This window comes from Necator americanus, chromosome I (genome assembly GCF_031761385.1).
Source record: "Necator americanus strain Aroian chromosome I, whole genome shotgun sequence".
Classification (NCBI taxonomy): Eukaryota; Metazoa; Nematoda; class Chromadorea; order Rhabditida; family Ancylostomatidae; genus Necator; species Necator americanus.
In genome coordinates, this window is record NC_087371.1 from 19,697,667 (window position 1) to 19,718,158 (window position 20,492).

The following is a 20,492-nucleotide window of genomic DNA, read 5'->3' on the forward strand; positions in this document are numbered from 1 at the left end:
AGGATCACCATATCGCTTCCTCCTCCTTTGGACCTGCCATGCATGTCCGGGTAAGCACCGTAAACTACGATTCCTCAGGTTTTATCGACATCTTCGCAGTAAGAAAGCAAAAAATTTGGAGGAGACTTCAGTTGGCAATTGTAGTGTAATAATTAGCTACCTCAGTTCATCCAAGCGTCAACAATCATTTTCTTCTCTTTTATGCACAGAGAAGACCTCGTTTTGCTAGCGAATTGATCCTGAGAAGAAAAATCGGAGAAAATAGAATCTCTGGAAATTCTGCACTACCCAGAAAATCTGTCGATCATATTATTTGAGCTGCGTATCACCTCTATGAGGATCCAAAGGAGAAAAACAGCAATATCTCACATCTTGTTAACCCTGAAACTCTAATAATAGTGTCGGTTGGTGCTTTTAGACTGGTTGTTGATGTTGTAAACCTAAGAAAAATTTATGAAAATCAAAATCCATTCTCCTAAAAATACCGTTGTTTTTTCACTTCGAAAACATTTACATACTTTATTTGTTTGTTCATTTATCCTCGTTAAAACATGCTTCATCAGGCTGTAACTGAGTTTCCTCTTCAAAAGAACTAGTCACTATTCTGAAGGGTGTTTACTGTTGTCTCCTGAATAATCCACCCGAAATCCATTGATTTGTGATTTGTGCAACTTTGTTGTGTTTATTTTGCTTGGGAAAATATTAGAAATTCTCTAAAAACTTTGTGAGAAACCGAACGTCTCAGTCACGCATCGTTCGAGGGTAACTCGTAAAATTGGGTAGTGCAGCTCACTGTTCCTGAGTTTTGAGAGGAACTTTTTTGTGATGTCTTAAGGTTATCTCCATTCTCTGACAGCTTACTAATGCTCTAGATTTATTTCTAGTCTTCTTTGTTTTCTTTCCTTGTTGTAATCGTAGTGTTTCCTGAGAAATTTTCACTTTATTCTCTCATAAACCTCCATTTTACTCTCGATATGTAGACCTCTCATCGTAGTATAGTCCTACGCATGTCCTCTTGGATTTTCACTGGCTGTTGTCCTGTCCGTAACGTCAAGGACGTAGGTGTGGTGCGTAGACGTCCGCTAGCAATTGGTTTCCGCTGCAAATTTTAGTATTCTCATTCCGACAAAAGAAAAACAGAAACTGATATAAAAGTTATTCACGAAGCAGATTTACCTTATCATTCTGTGGAAATGATAGTCTACCGATATCCAGATGCAATGTCAGGGTGATCGGCAGGATAAGAGGACAAGTTAGGAGTTCTGGAAGCAAAATGACTTTGTGAGATGATGGATGTTTCCCGAAAACAAAAGAGGAAGAGTAGGTTCGAGGCGGTTGATGTAGGCGGATATTTACATACACACATCATTGTTGCTCAGGATACCCTTATGTTGCGGAAGTGAGCAGTTGTTTGCCAGTGCACTTTGAATTTTTGTGGCTTTTCTTCCGCATACAAAAAGAAAATCAAATAAACTAAGTATACAATGTTAGAACAGTATTGTTAACTCCTTCTTTTTTCAGTAATTTTCTTCGTTGATTTAACTAGAATTATTTCAAACCAATTTTTAGTATTCGATGAGGTGAAAGATTTCTTTGTGGACAAAATTTCAAGATTTGCGCGCGCGAACAACTAATCTAGAGAAGTGATCTCTGAAGGAGCGAACCTCGACGAGATTCTACCTGGATGCTTGGCTTTTCAAGACGAATATTCGATTTTTTACAACGGTAAGACAGAAGAATGCTAATGCACTCCGGCAGTGCTAAAGGTTACCCTCACGAAAGAAACCTACAGTGGAGCCGCTTCCGTTACACTGGTAAAAGTTACCTTGACCTCTCTAATGTCCTTCCATTACTCGTTAGGTCAGCGACGAATGATGATCAAAACAAAACCCTGTCATCGGATTGTAGTTTACGTTATTTTTTTTTCAAAATTATCTTCAGACCAAACGTTGCTCTCAGTTCCTCCGAGCTTCAATTCCACTAAATTTATATTCTTGCTCGAAAGTTTTACCAAAATTCTAGTAAAAGACGCTTAAAAAAGGCGATGCAAAAAACAAAGGTTTTTTTTTGGAAAAGGTGTTCCCTTCATGGAGTCAACAAAGAACATTGAAGGTGAAATTGAAATACTGGAATTATTTGAAGAAACAGAACGAAAAGTGCGGAGGAGTAAATCTTTGTTTAATTTGCAGAAACTTGGGCAAATCAGATGCGGAGGTGTAGTAGTAATGACATCGATAATGTATGATGCCCACCCTTAGTGTCCGGTCGTTTTCTCTCGTTCAACTGGAGCAATGTATCTACGAGACCTTTGACCTGCGCTGATGCGTGGCTTCCAATTTGTGGATATGCGCACTGGAATAAATTCTGACTGCAAAATAAATGCGAAGTCAATGGTCACCGAGTGAAAATAAAAATAGAAAAGTCTTTCTGTATAGTTGTTAATTAGACAATCATATTAACTGGATTGATGAAAGTGAATAAAAACAAACAAGCATCATGTAAAGCAGACAAGAAGGTGGTAAGTGAAAAGTAGGACACGAAAATGACCCAAAAATGTTGAAAAACTTCGTTTCGAGATAGCGAAGCAGTTCAGGAATGCGGAAGAAGCTCACAAACGAAGATTTTTTGAGTGTTGATACACTGTTTTTCTCAATTCTCCTAGTATTTGTAAGAATCTAAACATAACTGTGCAATGAACTGTCAAGTCCTCTCAGTTCTTTGTTGAATACAACGGACTAACTTTGGTGATCTTCATCACTATCGCTGGCAGATTTTCGCCGTCGAAAGCTCGCTTCAACTCGAGTAGCTCATAAAGGACGCAACCGAGTGACCAGAGATCGCTTTTCTGGTTGTATGCTCTTCCTTAATTAGAAAGATCTCAAATTATTTCGAGTTTTCTTTTCTCAGACGTTAGTTTGGCTAGTGTTTTGGAAAAGACAAAATATTAAACAAAATAACGTTAGCATTTACCTTCACATATCTCAGGACTCAAATAATTCGGTGTCCCAATAACGGTGGATGCGAGACTCCTCGTAGTGAGCTCTTTTGAAATACCGAAATCGGACAATTTTACGAGAGTCTTTTTCCTCAAACAAATGCTATTTATTTGTTTTTTTGTTTACTCATTTATTTATTACGCTCAGTGGAGTGCCAAGAGGAACAAAAAGAGAAAGAGAGCATATGAGCAAAAAGGTGAACAAAAAAAAAAGAATTACACCAGGTTATGGTTGCGCGGACGTCTATTCAGCGATATGTAATCAATAAACTGTTACGAACTGTTACGCTTTAAATACACACTCCGCTAACTAATTACGAATTTCCAATTGCAGTATTTCGGTTAGGTTTTGCAGGCGTACGGAAGCATTGACCATTCCTCGACATTACGTTCGTGTAATAGGTTACTATGGAGGAACAGAGTTCGACTAAGAGCGCAAAAGCAAAAAAAAAGTGAAGCCATGTTTAGTAGCATTTTGTCGTGATACGAGTCCGGGAAATAAAGCAATCCTCGAATAAAGCTACCACAATAATTGCGATTCAGATCTGAAGAGAAACTAAGCAGACAAGGCGAGCAACGCTTCCATACAGTAGCACATAGCAGCGGATGTCGAATGGCGCACGCTTCTTTTTCCCTCTCAGTCATCGAGCTCACTCAGCGGAACAAGCTCAAGTCAAACACAACTCTTCCATCGGACCACGACCCGCCGTTCTCAAGTGTTTTTTTTTGTTGTTTTTTACTTTTCCAGAGCGAGTACTTCCCTCAAAATGTTCATTCCGACTCCTAGAGATACCAGCTATGCCCTAAGGGACACATTTATTATGTTTCGTTATATTATCAGGAATTACTTTTCGTTGAAAAGTGAAGCTTGGAATGACAGCTGAAACTTCCAAGTGTTCCCAACTAGATGGCAAGTGCAAACTCATGAGGCAATTTTGGCAAAAACGTGTGAGCGATTGAAGATGGATGAAAATGTACCTGTTCAAAAGGATATTTTGCGTTTTGAGATCCCTGTGCACTATTTGTTTTGAGTGAATGTGATTGAGAGCTATGAGGATCTGAAACAGATTCTTCAAGAGCTTACTTTATGCACCGATGCGAGATTCCCATGTACCTGTGTAAAATAGTTGAGAACTTGTGCTTCAGGGATTTTCACTCCTGAAACTTAACAGCACGTTTATTTGGGTTAGAAATCTACAATAGCTAACACCTGAAACCATTTTAAGAATACTGGAAATTTTTATAAACCGAAAAGAAGCTGCACTTCATAGAGGATCGATATTACGGGACAGAATCATTCCTTTCAAAGACCTTCATAGTGGTTCTTTGATGATTAATTTTGTTTTTTTTTCCTTTGAATTCCAAACAGTAAAGGTAGTAAACAAGTAGCGAGCGCCATATCTTGAACCCAAACAGCTAGCTTTGCGTTTGAGCGGAGAGAGTTAACGTTGGAACGAGTTGAGAACAAACATTACTTGATAAAGGAGATATTGAGAGAAATTGATTAGGACCGATATTCCAGTTTAGAAGGAGGACTGATCAGAGTTCTTCCCCTATAGTATGTCAGTAGACAGTAGAAGCATGAAAATCAGTTTATAGCGATTGCAACGCCCGTACTCCCAAGAACGAAGTTGATGTAAGCTCGCAAATTAAAGGCATAACCCACGAATCTGGAGTGGTGCGGATTTCAGTTGGGTTATGCCTACACGGAGTCGTAGATTATGGGGATTCTGTTCATTTCTTCCTAATTGCCGTAAGAAACGGTCCGGAAGATGCGGCTTCGAGCGTTCCGAAGCGTTATTTTCTACAACGAATTCGGTTGGAGCGCGCCCACCTTGTGCACGCGCCGCATCTTTGGGCCGTTTTTTACGGAGGTTGGGAAAAAATGGACGGAATCACCCTCCTCCCCATAATCTACGACCCCGTATAGGCATAACCCACCTGAAACCCGCACCACCACAGATTCGTGGGTGATGCCTTTAAAAAGTAGCGGAGGAGCCCTGGCTCCCCTCTCGAATAAATTGCTCAGCTCAAAGTTAAGGGAACATAGTGAAACCTAACCTTTTTGATCTTGCACAAGGCGCTCCATGGTACCACCTTCAGCGTACTGCATCACAATGGCGAGTTGATTTTCGAATACGAAATAATCGTAATAGCCAATAATCATCGGATGGTGCATTTTCTGGAGTAATTTCACTTCACCTAAAAGTGCGAGTCACATTTTTGCTGAAAATATCATTGATTAATTTGTCCAATCAACTCACATACCCATAATCGATTTCTCCTCATCGGGACTCATTCCATGAATGAAAATGGTTTTAACGATTACCTGAACGATTTTTGTTGTACAAAATAGAAGTTCATGTTATTATTTCAGCGATTCTGCTGTTAATTTACTGCTTTAGAAATTAAAAGGTGTTTATTTAAGTTTGATGTGTTAGTATTCATATAACATTATATTTGCATCTAAATGCATCAGAGGTAACGTGTACAAGCAGTGAAGAGAAAGGGGAAAACTGTAAACTCGTCCATACCGTTTGAAATTGATACACCTGGTCCCATTTTAACAGCACGCTTCGAACCAGTCTTTGCTCGTAGAGATTTTGCAATTAATAAATATTTGCTCCAACTTAATCCATGTGCAAAAATCCGATGGGGACCGTGTCGCAGGTTTTATGCGTACGCTATTTGAGTTTCATTTTTGGCTGGCACAAGGCTGTGGCGTTTGTAGGCCCCATGAGAATGATTTACACTGTGAGACACTTCTCAAGCATTTGAAAATGACTTTCTTGAGTACTTTTCTCCGGAAATATGTACGCTTCCACAAATACGTGGCATAACTACTATGTTTGGGCGAGTATTGCAAATTTTAAGCGTGCTTCCTTACTAGTGTACTCTGTCTTTGTCGAGATAAGAAAACGTGATTTATCGGAACAACTATTTTCTAATTATTTCTATGACTTCATTGCTGATGAATTCTAGATCATTCTATTGGCTGCGGAGTTAGTACAGCATTCGAAGGATAATATGAATCGAGTAACATCATCCACTTCCTCACGTCATTTATGAGCACATCTAGAAGCACAAAGAAGTCTATCTTCAGATTTAGCAGACATCCTCAAAGGCAGCACCCCACGAATCTGAGGTGGTATGGATTTCAGGTTCGTATTTCACGCAATAATCATGAGAGCTGAGTGCCAATTAATCTGTACGGATAGAAAGATTAGATGTTTTTATAGGGATTCACTAAGAATATTTTGTTTAACGCATGATTCATCATAATGTTCTCGAATCTGTAGTCCCGCCCTGCTCCATTCGCATCCACAAAAATGCGTTAGATCTCTTGGGATCTGGCTGAAAGATTCTAAAGTGAAAGATTGAAAAATGAAAAGAAGAAGGAAGAATCTAATGAAAGATTCTAAAATTATCCAATCAGATTTTTAACGAGCGTACAATTGGCTCAAAGGATTGGAGTCTATTAGCATAGAAATTTGCAATACTTTTAAAACATTAATTGTGACTAAAAACTCTTCCAGAACTTATTAGATCAGCTCTAGAGGCGTAGTGGCATCAAAATAGCACCGAGAGTAAACCACGACGACTAATCAAAAGGAGTGTCCAAAGAACACACATGAAGCTAGACACTCGTCTTCAGTGTAAATCACAGAAATTTCAAAGACACTGAAGGAGAAGCAGGATTCTGAAGAGTCAACGAAAGTGCTAGCGAAAACACTTTTTCCTGAGAAGAGAACACTGTTATCTTGTAGCTTCGTCAAAATTCTTCGTTGTTTACTGGGCAGTCCGTCTGAATAGGATTCAAAAATTAAATTTTTACGGTTTCTCAGTGAGAGGATTGTAAGTTCTCAATGGACTAAAGATGTGAAACAAGAAGATTTTGTCAGGTGGATGAATAAAATTAAACCAATCAACAAAACGGTAAACAAAATAAAATCTTCAAAAAATTCAAAGAACAAACCAAGATACTATTATTCGAAGTGTTTCAAACACTGATTCTCTCGCAAATTAAAGCGCCTTGTCCTTTTAGATGACAGAATTTTTGTCCGAAATCCCCTCTTCTCAGTTCGTAGATTAAATGTGAGCTGACCTTTTGGGCGAGGGGATCCTCCTTTCGCCGGCATAACCAGCATACGCCGTACGCTCCCCGGCCTACTACTCGAATCTTTTCATAGTTCTCCATATGAGCTACTTATTCAAATAACATAGCATCTACGCTGATCCTGAAAATTCGCTCTGCAGCCCAAGCGAAATTCAACACAAAATGAAGAAGATTTTAAGTTATTTATTCACCTCGTTGAGGGAGAGAGAAAAACACGTGAACAACACCAAAACGGATGGTGATGCGAAAAAGCACAAACGAATATATAGATGGAATGTAAATCATACGGAAACAATGCAAATAACATTATGATTGTGACTTGAAGAGAGCGTGGCGATCGATGCAGAACACGTTCCTAGCGAGAAACACACCATACGCACAGAAAACACACACACGGGGCCAGATAGAGATTGGCGACGTAGTGATCATCGTCGCGACAGCGAGGAGGAAAAGTTGGAACCACACCTCGAATACGAAGCGTGTTCCAGTCGGGACACATTCAATGATTCTGCAGGCGCAGCGGCCAGCAGAAGCAGCCGCTGCGTTGCGAAGAAGACAAGGCAAAAACCCTCAGCGAGCTATTGACCATCGTATTGTGTGGGACCGTTTGAGAAGAATAACCGGTATGATTGTGGACCCTGAGATTTTGCGGACAACGCTTCCAAAGATATCGATGTCGATCTTCTTGGGAATTCGGCAAGGTGTCCGTCGTTACATGTACACAGTGGAATCGACACGGTCTATCTGTAAAATTTACTGGATTTGTTCTTCATCTGTACGCAATTTTAAAAGGAATTATGTCAGTAGAACAAAACCATGGTATCACCATCCATTACATTTCCATGACAAGTAGATTGACATGACAATTATTTGTTTACTTATTTGTTCATACATCCCCTATTTCAATCTTCATCGAAGTGACGGCTTTCGAGAGCGCAACAATTTCTCGGAAGTTGTTATTAGTGGAGAATTTGAAAAAAAGCGCAATCTACATGCTCAAGCGTTGATGATTTTTGACCACGTGGATAGTGCTTAGTAAAAATCTTCAGTGCACTATATTTATTTACCTCTTCTATCCAAACAACATCGTAATATTTCTTTCCAAAGTTTTCAAAAAGTCTACTGAGTGATGGCGATCTTCGACGGGTTCCAACTACTACCTACCAGCACTACAATGCACTACAGTGTGGGTATGAGTAGTATATTTCTTTCGAAGGATCATAAATAATTCCTTTTTTCCGTATCAAAAGTCTGGAGGTGGTGCAGCGCTATTAGCTAGCAAAGAAATGCCTAAAAATAAAAATTGCTAGCACTTTCACCCCAAGAGAGACAACGAGGAAATTGGGCAGGAGAGCGCGTGTGCGCGAGTAAACGAGAAGCGGGGCGCTTCGCAGGTCGTGCACCTCAACATAACTACCGTTGTATAGTCGAGTCAAAACGACGTGAATCACGAGCGTAGTTGCGGTGCATTTGCGTACACGCTCGTAGGGACCGTGGTGCGACCTTCACAAACTGCAGCGATGGATGGTGTCAGCAAGGGTTCCACCACGCTGCTAGCCGCTACGCTACACCGCACCGCCTCGAGAGAGGCCGCGTACGCAATTGCGTACGTGTTTCATGTCGTCTTGACCCTACTATATGTCCATGAACATGCACTTATTCATTTGTATTTCTATTTTTTGCCTATATCTATACACATGCATACATGCATACAGATGTGTTTATCGATGTCTCTTTTTTATTACTGATATACTCTTATATTGGCCAATTTGGATCTTTAACTTCAACTTAAGCGTACTGTGAATGTCGTGTGGTGTTATTTATTTACACATTCTCAATTCCTTCCGGACTTTTTCCATTCGCCACAAGATGAAATATGCTAATGGAAAGATTGAAACCGCATTCAACTCTTTCTTTTTTCCACTGGGAAAATTCTTCGGAAACAATGACTTAAGTCCCCATATTCCTATTCACGTAGGGAATTGCTGTCTTTTGAAGACTCCTGGTGACCTCAGAGGAATGACGTCTGCTTCAATTTTATAAACAATTTCCCTAGAAGTCATTTCGTCAAGCAGTAAAACTATGAACATCTCGTAAATTTTCTGAACCACGCAATTCCTGTAAGTTAGCCGCAAAAACAATCTTGACATAATGTTCATTCCTCTATTTATTCATCTAGACCAAGGATAGGCGAAAAAAAGAGAAGACAATATAGTGTCGTGACCAGAATACGATTTTTGGGATTTGTTTTCTGAATCCAAACTGATGGAGCAGCTGTGACAAGCTCCACCTCATTTAGCTCGTTGCCTGTCTGAGGCTCTGCTCAAACCCCTCACCGTCGACAACATTTATAGGAAGACAGATGAGTGGATTGAGTACTTTCTGAGAACTCCTGCTAATACGGAATCTCTAATTTTGTTGATGGAAAGAGCTATTAAAAAGAAAAGTGCAGTGTAATGACCTTTGCGTTGTTACAAAATGCGAATTTAAAGAAGCCGCTATAGTCCCGTACCTTAATCATTGGAATAGTGTTAGCAGTATCCCTGATCACATCCTTTGTTGGAGATCTTCGTGAATTTGGCGCTGAGCAACTTCTCTGAAATTGTAAAAATCGTAACTGAATTTATGAAATTGCTGGATTTCCAACCCGTAATGCCACTTACCGATCTCCTCTTTTTCGTACAGTAGGACAACACTGATTCCCGGAAACCTTTGTTCATAAAACAATACGTGACCGGATTCGTTGTCGACGAAATATATGTGAGAATCGTGAGCGCCATGTTAAGACCAGAGTGCCATATGTGAACACCCTAAGTGCAAAGATGAGATAAATTCAAGTAATACAACGTGGAAATCAATGGATCGGTCGATAGCTTCATGATCGATAGGAGGGCACCCATTTTAATCCAAGAAAGCTACGCTTTCTCAAATGTGGAAGTGTGAATTTGGTTTGAATCGTTTTCGTTGTAGAACCATTTCCCCTACGAAGCCGCTTCAAGGAGTGGAAAAAAAAACACCTGTGAAAGTTTGGATGCGGGTTGAGATACATTTGGAGAGGATTTGCATGTGTGTATCTGTGCTTATGGGAGTGGAATCGCAGAACGGATTTCCACATTCCATGAAAACAAAAATCTTGGGCTCGGTTCGACTTGTCAATTTGAAAATATTCACATCTTTACTGAAAGTTTACTAACACTGCTTAACTACAAAACTTTCTTGTCTTTCTGTCTAAAACTGAGTTTATTTTCGATGGAAAAAGTAAAAAAAGAGAAAATAAGAGCTAATGAGTAGGATTTACGTACTTTTTACTACTTTAGTACAATGAAAGGAACTAAGCTTTGGCTACCATATTTGTCTACATTTCGCGAAACGAGCTTTTTTAGGAACTCTGATAAGAGTTGTGAATTTAACCACGTATGTTTCTTCAGTTCATTTTCAATTCGTTACTTTGGCACAAATACATACATAATTTACTGCTTAATTTTTGACATTTATGAAGATTTTTAAAGCCATGAAGAAATGTTTGGACGAACACGAAAAATTAACCTCGTAAACGGCCATTTTTGTGCAGAATTTCGTCGAGTTATATTCTTTGAAAGAAATCATGGTTGTCCACAAGAAAACACCTCACATGGTCATGTGAGGTGTTTTCTTGTGGATGCTAAGAACTTCTTTACTCAGGACAGCACCAAGCACACGACGTAAAAATGGCACGTGAATAGAGCAACGAAAGTCCCTAAGATGAGCATTTTTCGAATTCAAACACGAAAAAAATTGTGTTTTTGCAAAAGTTACACTTTAGTCTGCTCTCAAAGAACGAATGAAAAATTCGTGCATAAGTAGGAGTATGTCTCTCAGGTACTCTGCTCTTGATCACAAACTTTTTCCCCACAATTTTCCCACAATGTGCTCAAAGTGCAGCATGTTCACTGAATACCTCATACAGAGGGTGCACAAGAATTAATAACGGCGAGAGAATCGCGTAAACAGGAGGTGTGATTTCGCTAGAAATTCGGAGCACTGAGGTATTTTGGGTCAGCAGAGTCACTTTACCACCTCAACAGTTTTGAAGCTAGGGGAGCTAGCTGAATAGATCTGCCGCTGATGGGAAAAGAGATCTTGCAAACACCATGCAGTGTCTCCCGAAATACTGGCAATGAGGTCAACTCACAGATCAGACGGTCCTCATGTCTTCACTGCTTCTTCAGTTCGACTTGTTAGAATTGTAGATTAACGAGGAATTAAAATGATGGAATAAAACTCACAAAAAAAAACTCACAAACGTTCGTAAAAGTAGCCGCTAGACAGCCGCTAGAAGTTCTTACTCTTCAAAAACATGCTTCGATTATCACTTTTTTTTGCGTAATTTTACCCAATCACAGAATTCATTTATGAAGCATGGTGAAAAAACCTTGAATTGTGAAGCCACATGGGTGTTATTTAGAGGGATAATGATTTTCTTTTTTATATAGAAACTGTTAGTTGTTTTGGCGAATACAAATAGATGAGGTCTTCGGTTGCATTGGAAAATAAAAGTTAGTGGATGGGGTTTTCCTGTCACCAGTGTTTGACGTTTTAGATTTTTCGGATATTTTTCCAGCAATGTGTTGGAATATTTCTGGGCATGTTTAGCGGGTTCCAAACAAAAGTGCAGCACTGAAATATTTTCTCAGTTGTGCAAGCACTTCGGACATTTACAACAACACTGGCCGCTCAAATTTCTCAATTGAAAAAGTTTCGGTTCCATTATTTGGGCAATTTGGTCCCGGTTTCGTTTAGGCGGTTGGGGTGTCAGTGCAGCGTGTTTAAACAGTAAGAACTGCAAAGCGCCGCAAGATATTTGACAGCCGCGACCCCCCTTCTTTCGTTTCTGTTCTGGAATAACAGTCATAGGTATTGGAGCCCATGAAACTAGAGCAACCGGTATCTTGAACACCGTAGCACGCGAAACTTTCGGGTGCGACTGTGCGAGGGATTTCGCACTCATCTCGCTTCCAGGTACGGTCGTCCTTAAATTTGTTCAACCGGGTGAGTATACACATCCTCGCTCTGCTTTGCCCCAGCCAAACGACTCATCGCGTTCAGTTGCGATGCGTTATTGTGGTTCAGCGGATTCAATTAAGCAATAGATGATAGCGCTAAATTTGGGGGATACTATGCATTAAAATTTTTCTCCTCTCGAGGTCATGTAGTTGAGTCACTCCCTCAGACTGACTCATCCGCTAATATTTCCTAGGGGAGTCGGGAAAACAGGAAGCGATTCACATTCAACAATCGACACCCGCGTCTGGAGGATTGATGTGGTTGAAAGTGCGTAGGTGGCTGCCGAACATCGCCTAGAAGACATCCTACACTCAATTGCAACGAATATTTCTCCTTGTGGTGGCAATTTTAAAAAGATGGAGTTCTCGAAGAAAGTCGTGAAAAATTCTCTACTCCTTTCATTACTTATGTAGCCTTTCTTCGAACAGTTTCTGATGCCATTTAAGGTAATTAGGAAGTGAATTCTTATTGCTGATGATCAATGAAATCCATGACATAAGAAGACATCATTAGACATCATTATCATCACCCTTGGGAATAGAGCCAAACCAAAACATTTATACCAGTTCTCTAGTGTTATTCCGCAACTAAATAAATAAAAAAGAATTTATCTATAAAGGCATCACCCCACGAATCTGAGGTGGTACGGATTTCAGGTGGAGTATTCATATGCGGGATCTTAGGTTATGGAGAAGGGTGGTCCCGTCCATTTCTTCCTAACTGCCGTAAAAAAACGGCAGGGAAGATACGGCTTCGGCAGTTCCGGCGGGCTATTTTCTACAAGGAGTTCTATTGCAGCGCGCCAGCCTTGTGCACGCACCGCATCTTCCGGGCCCTTTTTTTACGGCAATTAGGAAGAAATGGACGGAATCACCCCTCTCTCCGTGACCTACTATCCCGTATACGAATAACCCACTTGAAATCCGTACTAGCCCAGATTCGAAGGGTGATGCATTTAAACGCCTACTGAGTGAGAATTTTGCTCAAAAAACGACTACGCTTCTGACCCATTGTCAAAATCTTAGTAAAAGAGCGAAGGCATCATAAGCAGCAGTTTATTTATTCGGTTCATGTGAGGGTTCGTGAAAAGCTCAAAGACTTTTAGACAAAAGACACCGCATAAGTTGAATTTGAATATTGGTGGAGAAGGAGAAGGAAGAGAGAAAGTAAGAACAAAAAAAGACAGAGACTAGTAATCATGAGCAAGTGGTTAAATAAACAATAAAGAATGAGCATAATAAGGAATGAATAAGGAAGTGAATAAGTGAGCGAATGCATAGTAAGCGAACAAATAAAGTGATGTGAGAAAAAAAGTGTGAAATGATAAGCTTATGAATGAATGAATGAAGGAATGAGTGGATCATCCAATCAATCAAGCAATCAGTAAGTGAATAGAAAAGTGATCTATTAAGTATGAAGCATGTTTTTCATAGCATCCAATTTATATTATGCAGAACATCAAATTTCATGACTACCACTCTTCATTTCCTTTAACGTAGCTGATCCTTAAGAAAGTGTTTTTGTAGTGTTACGTGAACAATGTTTGATTGGTTTCCACCTACTGTAGCATACAAGGTCTTTGGTATAGTGAAATTTTTTTACATTTCCGCATGTTTTTCGGATTATAAAGAGCGACTAGAAGGAAAAAAATCCGTGATCAAATGCAAAATATGTGCGGTGGCAATGATAAATTGGTGGAAGGCCCATTGGTTGATCACAACACTGCTGAATTGTGAAATTTTCCATTTTTGTTTCACCTACACTCCCCCACACCGTTAAGAACCTCAGTTTTGCTGTGCACCGAGGATGTGTCTTATGAGAGGGAAATTGTTGTGCAGTTGGGTTTGTCCAATTCCTCAAATTCCTTGCACTGTTTTCGGAAATTGTTAGTTAGTGCATTCAATTTCAAGGGAATAATTATGCAGCAGTGAAAGAATGTCCGCTGGAAACGAAACGGAATGAACTTTTACACGCTAACGCCCAATCAACAAAGAAAATATATTTGCGCACTTAGAGCGGGAAACACGTGAAGCACAGGACTTGCATTCAAGATGAACGTTCGTCTATGAACGATCTCACATGCGGAGTCCTAGCAGAATGTGGACCTACCGCAAGATCGGACGCCCTGACCAGCAGCCACCAAATATGACTGGGTAACCAGCAGACAGCGAAGGCGACAACAATCGTCAACAGCATCCGAGTCACTTTCTTCTTTGCCGATAGAATTTTATCCTGGATTAGCTAGAACTAGCGAAGGAGCACGTGGAATAACAGAAGCGATTACCTGATTTGTACTTCGAAGTAACATCGATGTATCGAAACTGGGTCTAGGCGTTCCGAACAAAGTATTAATAGACATAAGACGTGAAGAAGGTCGGGCTATTGAAACTTTTTTCGAATCAGGTGCTGACAAAGATTGCTCTTTCTGAATTTTGTCCTAAAAATTAAATTCTCTGATTTCTCCTGGAAAAAGTTACTGTTAAAATTATTGTGAACAAAAAAATCTCAGTATTTTTCAAAACATATATTTATAAGTGTTTCGGTTGAACTCTTGATGAAGATATAAATTATGTCCATTTTCTACTCTTCTTTTTTTCAAAAGGAAAACTATTGCATGAAGAGCTACTTCATCGAGAGCGAGTGATTCGAAATTTTTGCTCTGCTTTCCTTGAAATCACGAGAAAGTCTCCGAATTTTTCCTATGCTAAAAGCTACTCCCCAATCTACTTTTCTTTTATGAATATTTGCCAAGAAATGGAGGAAGTACACAAGATGTTTTTGCTTCCCGCAAAGCGGCGAAGGATGACGTTGGTTTCATATGCGTTGCCCAATGAAATAAGCCAATTCGTTGAAGTTTTGGATGAGGTGAAATTGAAGAAAAACTAACCATAGCGCTGAGCCCATTAATGCTCGGAACGCGGCTGATCGAAGAGAATAACCAGTCCGAGAATGATGTAATCGGTAATTCTGCAAGTAAAATCAATCACTGATGCCATTTATCCCTCCAGTTGGGCAGAAAAGCTGCCCTCGAAGCTTTTTCTTCGACGGCTTAATTCAATTGTCGGCCGTGGATTCGATCCCTGGGGGCCGTCACTCTTTCTCCTCGTCAGGAGTCTTAGCGGCACTGCTGCGGACGTGTCCGACGTCTCCTTGATACCTCATCGCTACGAGGCTTCGCCGAAAATGGAGCAGCTATCGGCTCACATTACTTAACATCATGCTGAACTCCTGCTTTCTTCGTGAACGCTTCGAGCATGTTGACGCGTCGGCGGCGGTCAAGCATCCCCAGGCTATTCAGATTTCCCTCTCATTTAGACCGAGGGCATGTTGAAAGGATGCTATATTTATAGCGAAGATATTATATTTTTTGCCCTCTCACCTGCTTGGATCAGCGGCTGCTGCATCGCTGGATTATCGGTGCATATAGCTGTTGATAGGGCGTAGATCACATGTCCGTAGAGGCTTACCATAGCACAAAGAGGAATAAAGAGAAGAACCTGCAGAAATTAAAGTACTATGCGAATGTTCACCTCTTAGAAAGAAATATTTTCATTTTGAGGAAGATGCCAGAAAATGGAAGGACATGCAGGCGAATTTTGACAAAAATCTCATTTCATTTGGAGTACTGCATGTTTCAGCTAACTAAACTCTTGTGAACACCCAGAAAATATGTCTAAGTGTTTTTTTAAAGAGTTTTACTAGAGCGTAGGTGAAATTTTCAACGTTAAGTTAACGGCTTGTTGAGCCAAAACTTGAAAAGGTTTTTGTACTTTTAGTTTCGTCGAGATTATTTTTAAAAATTCATTTTTGCTTGAAGGGTGGATAGGAGTGCGATGCAAAGGAAAAAAATTCGCCATACTCCTGAAGAAACAATTTCTTTTTCAGGCTTTACTTCTCGATGATGAACTAGTCGCACATTCAGTGGACCCTGCCCAACCTCATATTGCTTTCTTCGGATTTTGCAACAGTAACCTGTTGAGAAGGGCCACCATAACGATTTGCAAGCAGATGAGTCGCTTGTGAAACAACAAGTATCTCGGATAACTTCGTGTTGCGGAAACGGGCAACTTTTTCACGGATTCTGCATTTAATCTAATTTAAGGTTAAAGGTCATACGTTGCGAAATGAAGTTTAAAACTGGAAATGCAAGCAATAATAACAGGTACTGTTATGGTAGGTTTTCACCATAACTATGGCAAAATTCAGCGTTTCCAAAATTTTTGTTCTGCTATTAGCTTCCGGACACTCCTGCCTTCCCTTCTTGCTATCGACCAACGTGTGGATACGTGATGGTCGCAGGGTGGACACCAAAGGAACAAAAATTTGGTACATATGGGAATAAAATGATGATATTGAATATGCTGTATTTACAATTTTGGAATTGAGTCTGCTTTTTAAAGGAAGAGAGATAACTTCTATCAAAATGGGATTTATAAAGTTGGCAGTGCAGACAATGTTATCTTCTAGGGGATACTTGCACGGCGGATGAAAGATGTTCTTTTTTGCTCTCCGTGTTTGGCATTCGGCAACTTCAAGTTCTTCTGATCTCAGAACATGAAAATGCAAGTACGGTAGATGCATGAGAATGGAATCTACACTTTCAACATCGTCTCACCAGTGTGACGTAAAGCTGGTATAAGAAGTCAATCAATGGTCCACGAGTGGTATCGCATGTCCATTGGGTCCTATAGGGAATGGAGTCGAAGATGAAAAGCGACCCGATGTTGCACACAAACGAAAAAATCCAAACCATAGAAATCGTGAAGAGTGCACGTTTCTGAAACGTGCTAATGTTGTTAACGATCTTTAAGACTTGCTGAGGGAGAAAATTACGGTATCTGAGAAGCGGGTGCCGAAAAACGAAAGAAAAATCAGGAAAATTACCTTCGTCTTCCATTTTCTGGATTGTAACGGACAACATATTGCGTGATATCGCTCGACTGCTATCACCGCAAGCGTATAGGCAGAAGCGCACACACCAACTGCTAGAAAATAATTTAGTGAATTTCTCGTGTATTTTTTCTTCTCAAATTGTTTGGCAGTCATTCTATCAAAGAAAGAAGCGAAATTTAGTTTGTTTCCCCAGGAAGTGAAAGACCACCAACAAATGGTCGGTATAAATCCAGTACTCCCATGCATGAAATCGTTACACTTGATCCACAAATCCTGCCCACATGATGTTTCTCTTCCCTCCTTCAGGGCAAAGTAGCCAAACGAATAAACGAACCAAACGATTAGACCTTATGCCTTGAGGGTGTAATGGACAGGATGAATATTGCCTAAGCAAACTAGATGAACCGGCGTAAATGTGGAGACGGGAGTGAAACTCACGAAATCCACATTTTCATCTTTTCATTTGCTTAACATTCACTCTTTTTTAAATTTTTGTTAATAAGTTTTGTATGTAACGACGAGCACTTCACTGTTGAAAAATTCCAGAGTTTCTGCGAATGAAATCCGCTTGCTAGTTCAGTAGCTGAAATTTTTAGCTGCGTTTGTGCGGAATATTTCAAATAATTACTATTTTGTTAGTGAGCTTCCTAACTTATTCAAATTACTTTCAAAGCTCCTAATCTTCATTGTTTCCCAAGGAACAGAAATCTCATGCGAAGAAACTGGATCGAGTAACAGAAAGGAACACTACGGTTTCCATCAGCATAGAAAGAGGAAGTAGGAGTAAAATAGCGCAAGCTGGCCCTTAAGGAACCTAGTTTGGAGTTTGCAATTCTACTTCCCCTGTAATTTGCTGGCGAGTCTTGTTTTGCATTGCACTTGAATAAAGAAAAAATTGAAGGATCGTCTACGGCGTTCAGAACTCCAAACACCTGTGCCATATCTACCGAAACAAACCCCCCTCAAACCCTCACTTCCCCTTCCACCCTTCCCCACCAGAAAAAAAAAATTAAATGCAAATGGGGAAATGAAGATGAATCACATTGAAAGAGCACTTTCTCTTGCATTTCCTCATTTGTTCCCCTCATAACAACGACCTATAAGACCTTTATCAGCAGCGACATTTTCTATAGTGAACATGCTGCGCGGTACTCAGTATGTACTATACTTGCACTTCAGTTGTCCAAAGCACTAGAACAAACGCTGTACTTCCACTTCATCAAAATGCCATGTGATAGAGCTTTTCAACTGAAAAAAAAGAAATGTTTCTTGCGACAAAAGTAGACAACAGTAGTTGCTGAAGATAACCTTTTTGTGGATGAAAAAAGAGGAAATGGGATGATTTTCTAGTGGGTTTTCGGTTTTGCAGTTTTGTAAGTAGAAATTGAGGTGAGGTAATGCTCGAAGAGGAGGGTGGTGGGAAGGGAACAAAACCAAACAAAAGAAAACATTTCCCCTCTAGTTCGACGTCGGAATGTACCTAATTTGGTGTTCCACAAATCATTTCGGACTGATAACAAAAATATTGAACGGACCTTTTCTTTTCAACAAACTAATAAATAGAGTGGGACGGGTGTAGTATAGCGGTTAGAGGTTCCGCTTCCTGCACGATCGATCAGAGGTTCGAATCTGCCCTAGTGCTCCAAGTCTTTCATCCCTCCAGGCTCGATAAATTGGTACCAGACTTGTCTGGGAGGACAAAAACACTGACTTGACACATCGGCTGGCCACCGCAAGTCATTGTATAGGCCAGATACACGTTCGTAAACCTCAAACGATTCTGAATTGAAGTGGACGTGTGGGCGCATCCCGAGCGGATTGATTAACACCAGACAGTTTATCCTCCTTTTAAATGCATCACCCCACGAATCTGAGGTGGTGCAGATTTCAGGTGGAGTATTCGTATACGGGATGGGAGACTATGGAGAGGGGGGTGATTCCGTCCATTTCCTCCTAATTGCCGTAAAAAGCGGCCCGGAAGATGCGGCGCCGCACAAGGCTGGCGCGCTCCAGTCGAACTCCCTGTACAAAATAGTGCGCCAAAACGCCTGAACCCGTACTTTCCGGGCCGTTTTTTACGTCACTCCCACCCCGTGTACGAATACTCCACCTGAAATCCGTACCACCTCAGATTCGTGGGGTGATGCCTTTTAATAGATAGAGTATGAAATCGGAGAAAACCTAAACCATTACTTTTCACCTAAAACCCAGTGCATCTGGAAAGATGGACACAATGCGTGTGAAAACAGAGATAGGAAAAAAATCAACCTGAAAAGTTACAGAGATGAGAAAATCATTGGTTCGAAGAAAAAACTACTGAACAGCTTAACAACTGAATAATAATGATTATATTCATAGTTCTATGATGCTTTTTTTTCCAGATCGGTGGAGCTTTTTCATTTTCTGTTCACATATTTTGCGGGAGAATGAACAAACAAATAATTGAATAAATGTCTGAGTGAATGAAAGCGCGAATGAACGCCAGAATGAACGAAATTTTCGAAAGAATAGATAAATCTGTGCAAACTATGTTCAGCGAATGACTAATTCAAAGGAAAAGGGGGAAGTAAAGTGCAAGAAAATAAGAGGAAAAAGGGGATGCTTCAAGACGTGAATGGAGGATGAATGAAGAATGAATGAAGAATGAAATAGGAGAATTTGAAGTGATTCCTCGTGACTTTAGAACGAAAATTTACTACAGAGACTTACGTTGAAGGTATGCTACAGCTTTACACATCATTGGTCCTAACAGCCAACATTTGGTGAGTTCGCTGAGCAACGTAAGAGGCATACAAACTACACTTCTGAAAGAAACCGACCAATCAATCGACGTATCGACTTCCCCAGCTGAGCAGACCCTTCGTTTCTACTCAGATGAATAGGAGTACAGTTTTTTGAAAAACCTCTGCTACGAAATCTTTTCGCAAAGAATCACCTCAACAAATCCGCGACTGCTAGATTTAACAAGTAGAAGTTGGTGATCGAGCGTGTCCTGAAACAGAAATCGATCCCTCGCTTCTGCTGAGGAGCTCGTGGGATGTTTGTGTGCGCATGGACCAGTGCATTCCAAACAAAACATCACTCACCTATGTGTTTTTGACAGAATTGTGAATATGACGAGAGAGTTCCCAATCAGAGAGAGGGTGAAAAGAAAAAGAAAAACAATGCTAAGTAGCACATTGTAAAAGGTCATCTCCAGTTCGCAATTCGCCTTCATGATGAATCCTGGAATTTTTTGAGGATGAAAAGAGTTAAACATCAACGTAGACACATCAAAAATCAACGAATATCCTACGCGGACCCAAATTATGCTTCAAAATGTTCGGATTCAAGTGAGATTATGGAAAGAAGATTAAATATAAATAGTAGATTATAGAAAGAACGTGGAGAGGAAGGAAAATTTCATTACTTTTCCGACTGTGTCTGGAAAAAAGAGAGGTGAAG

General features: G+C 40.2%; 2 protein-coding genes across 3 annotated transcripts; both read right to left on the bottom strand.

Annotated features, from left to right (window-relative positions):
* Nucleotides 1-985: 985 nt before the first annotated feature.
* Nucleotides 986-7,193, bottom strand: RB195_006252 (uncharacterized protein; the record flags this gene model as incomplete). The annotated part of the gene is made up of 10 exons (XM_064179237.1): nt 986-1,099; nt 1,177-1,262; nt 2,253-2,352; nt 2,741-2,862; nt 2,971-3,086; nt 3,974-4,053; nt 4,110-4,153; nt 5,057-5,197; nt 5,264-5,324; nt 7,101-7,193. The coding sequence occupies 10 exons, from the start codon at nt 7,191-7,193 to the stop codon at nt 986-988; spliced, it is 957 nt and encodes a 318-aa protein (XP_064036208.1).
* A 630-nt stretch (nt 7,194-7,823) lies between these two features.
* On the bottom strand, nt 7,824-20,265 carry RB195_006253 (uncharacterized protein; the record flags this gene model as incomplete). Of its 2 annotated transcripts, XM_064179242.1 has the most annotated exons (11): nt 7,824-7,856; nt 9,625-9,708; nt 9,776-9,922; nt 14,265-14,387; nt 14,440-14,592; nt 15,043-15,122; nt 15,535-15,652; nt 17,040-17,140; nt 19,758-19,852; nt 19,984-20,040; nt 20,135-20,265. In XM_064179242.1, the coding sequence occupies 11 exons, from the start codon at nt 20,263-20,265 to the stop codon at nt 7,824-7,826; spliced, it is 1,122 nt and encodes a 373-aa protein (XP_064036209.1). The 2 variants fall into 2 exon arrangements, with proteins under 2 accessions (XP_064036209.1, XP_064036210.1); XM_064179241.1 differs by lacking the exons at nt 19,984-20,040; nt 20,135-20,265 and adding an exon at nt 16,771-16,932 and having other exon boundaries at nt 19,758-19,839.
* Nucleotides 20,266-20,492: the final 227 nt, after the last annotated feature.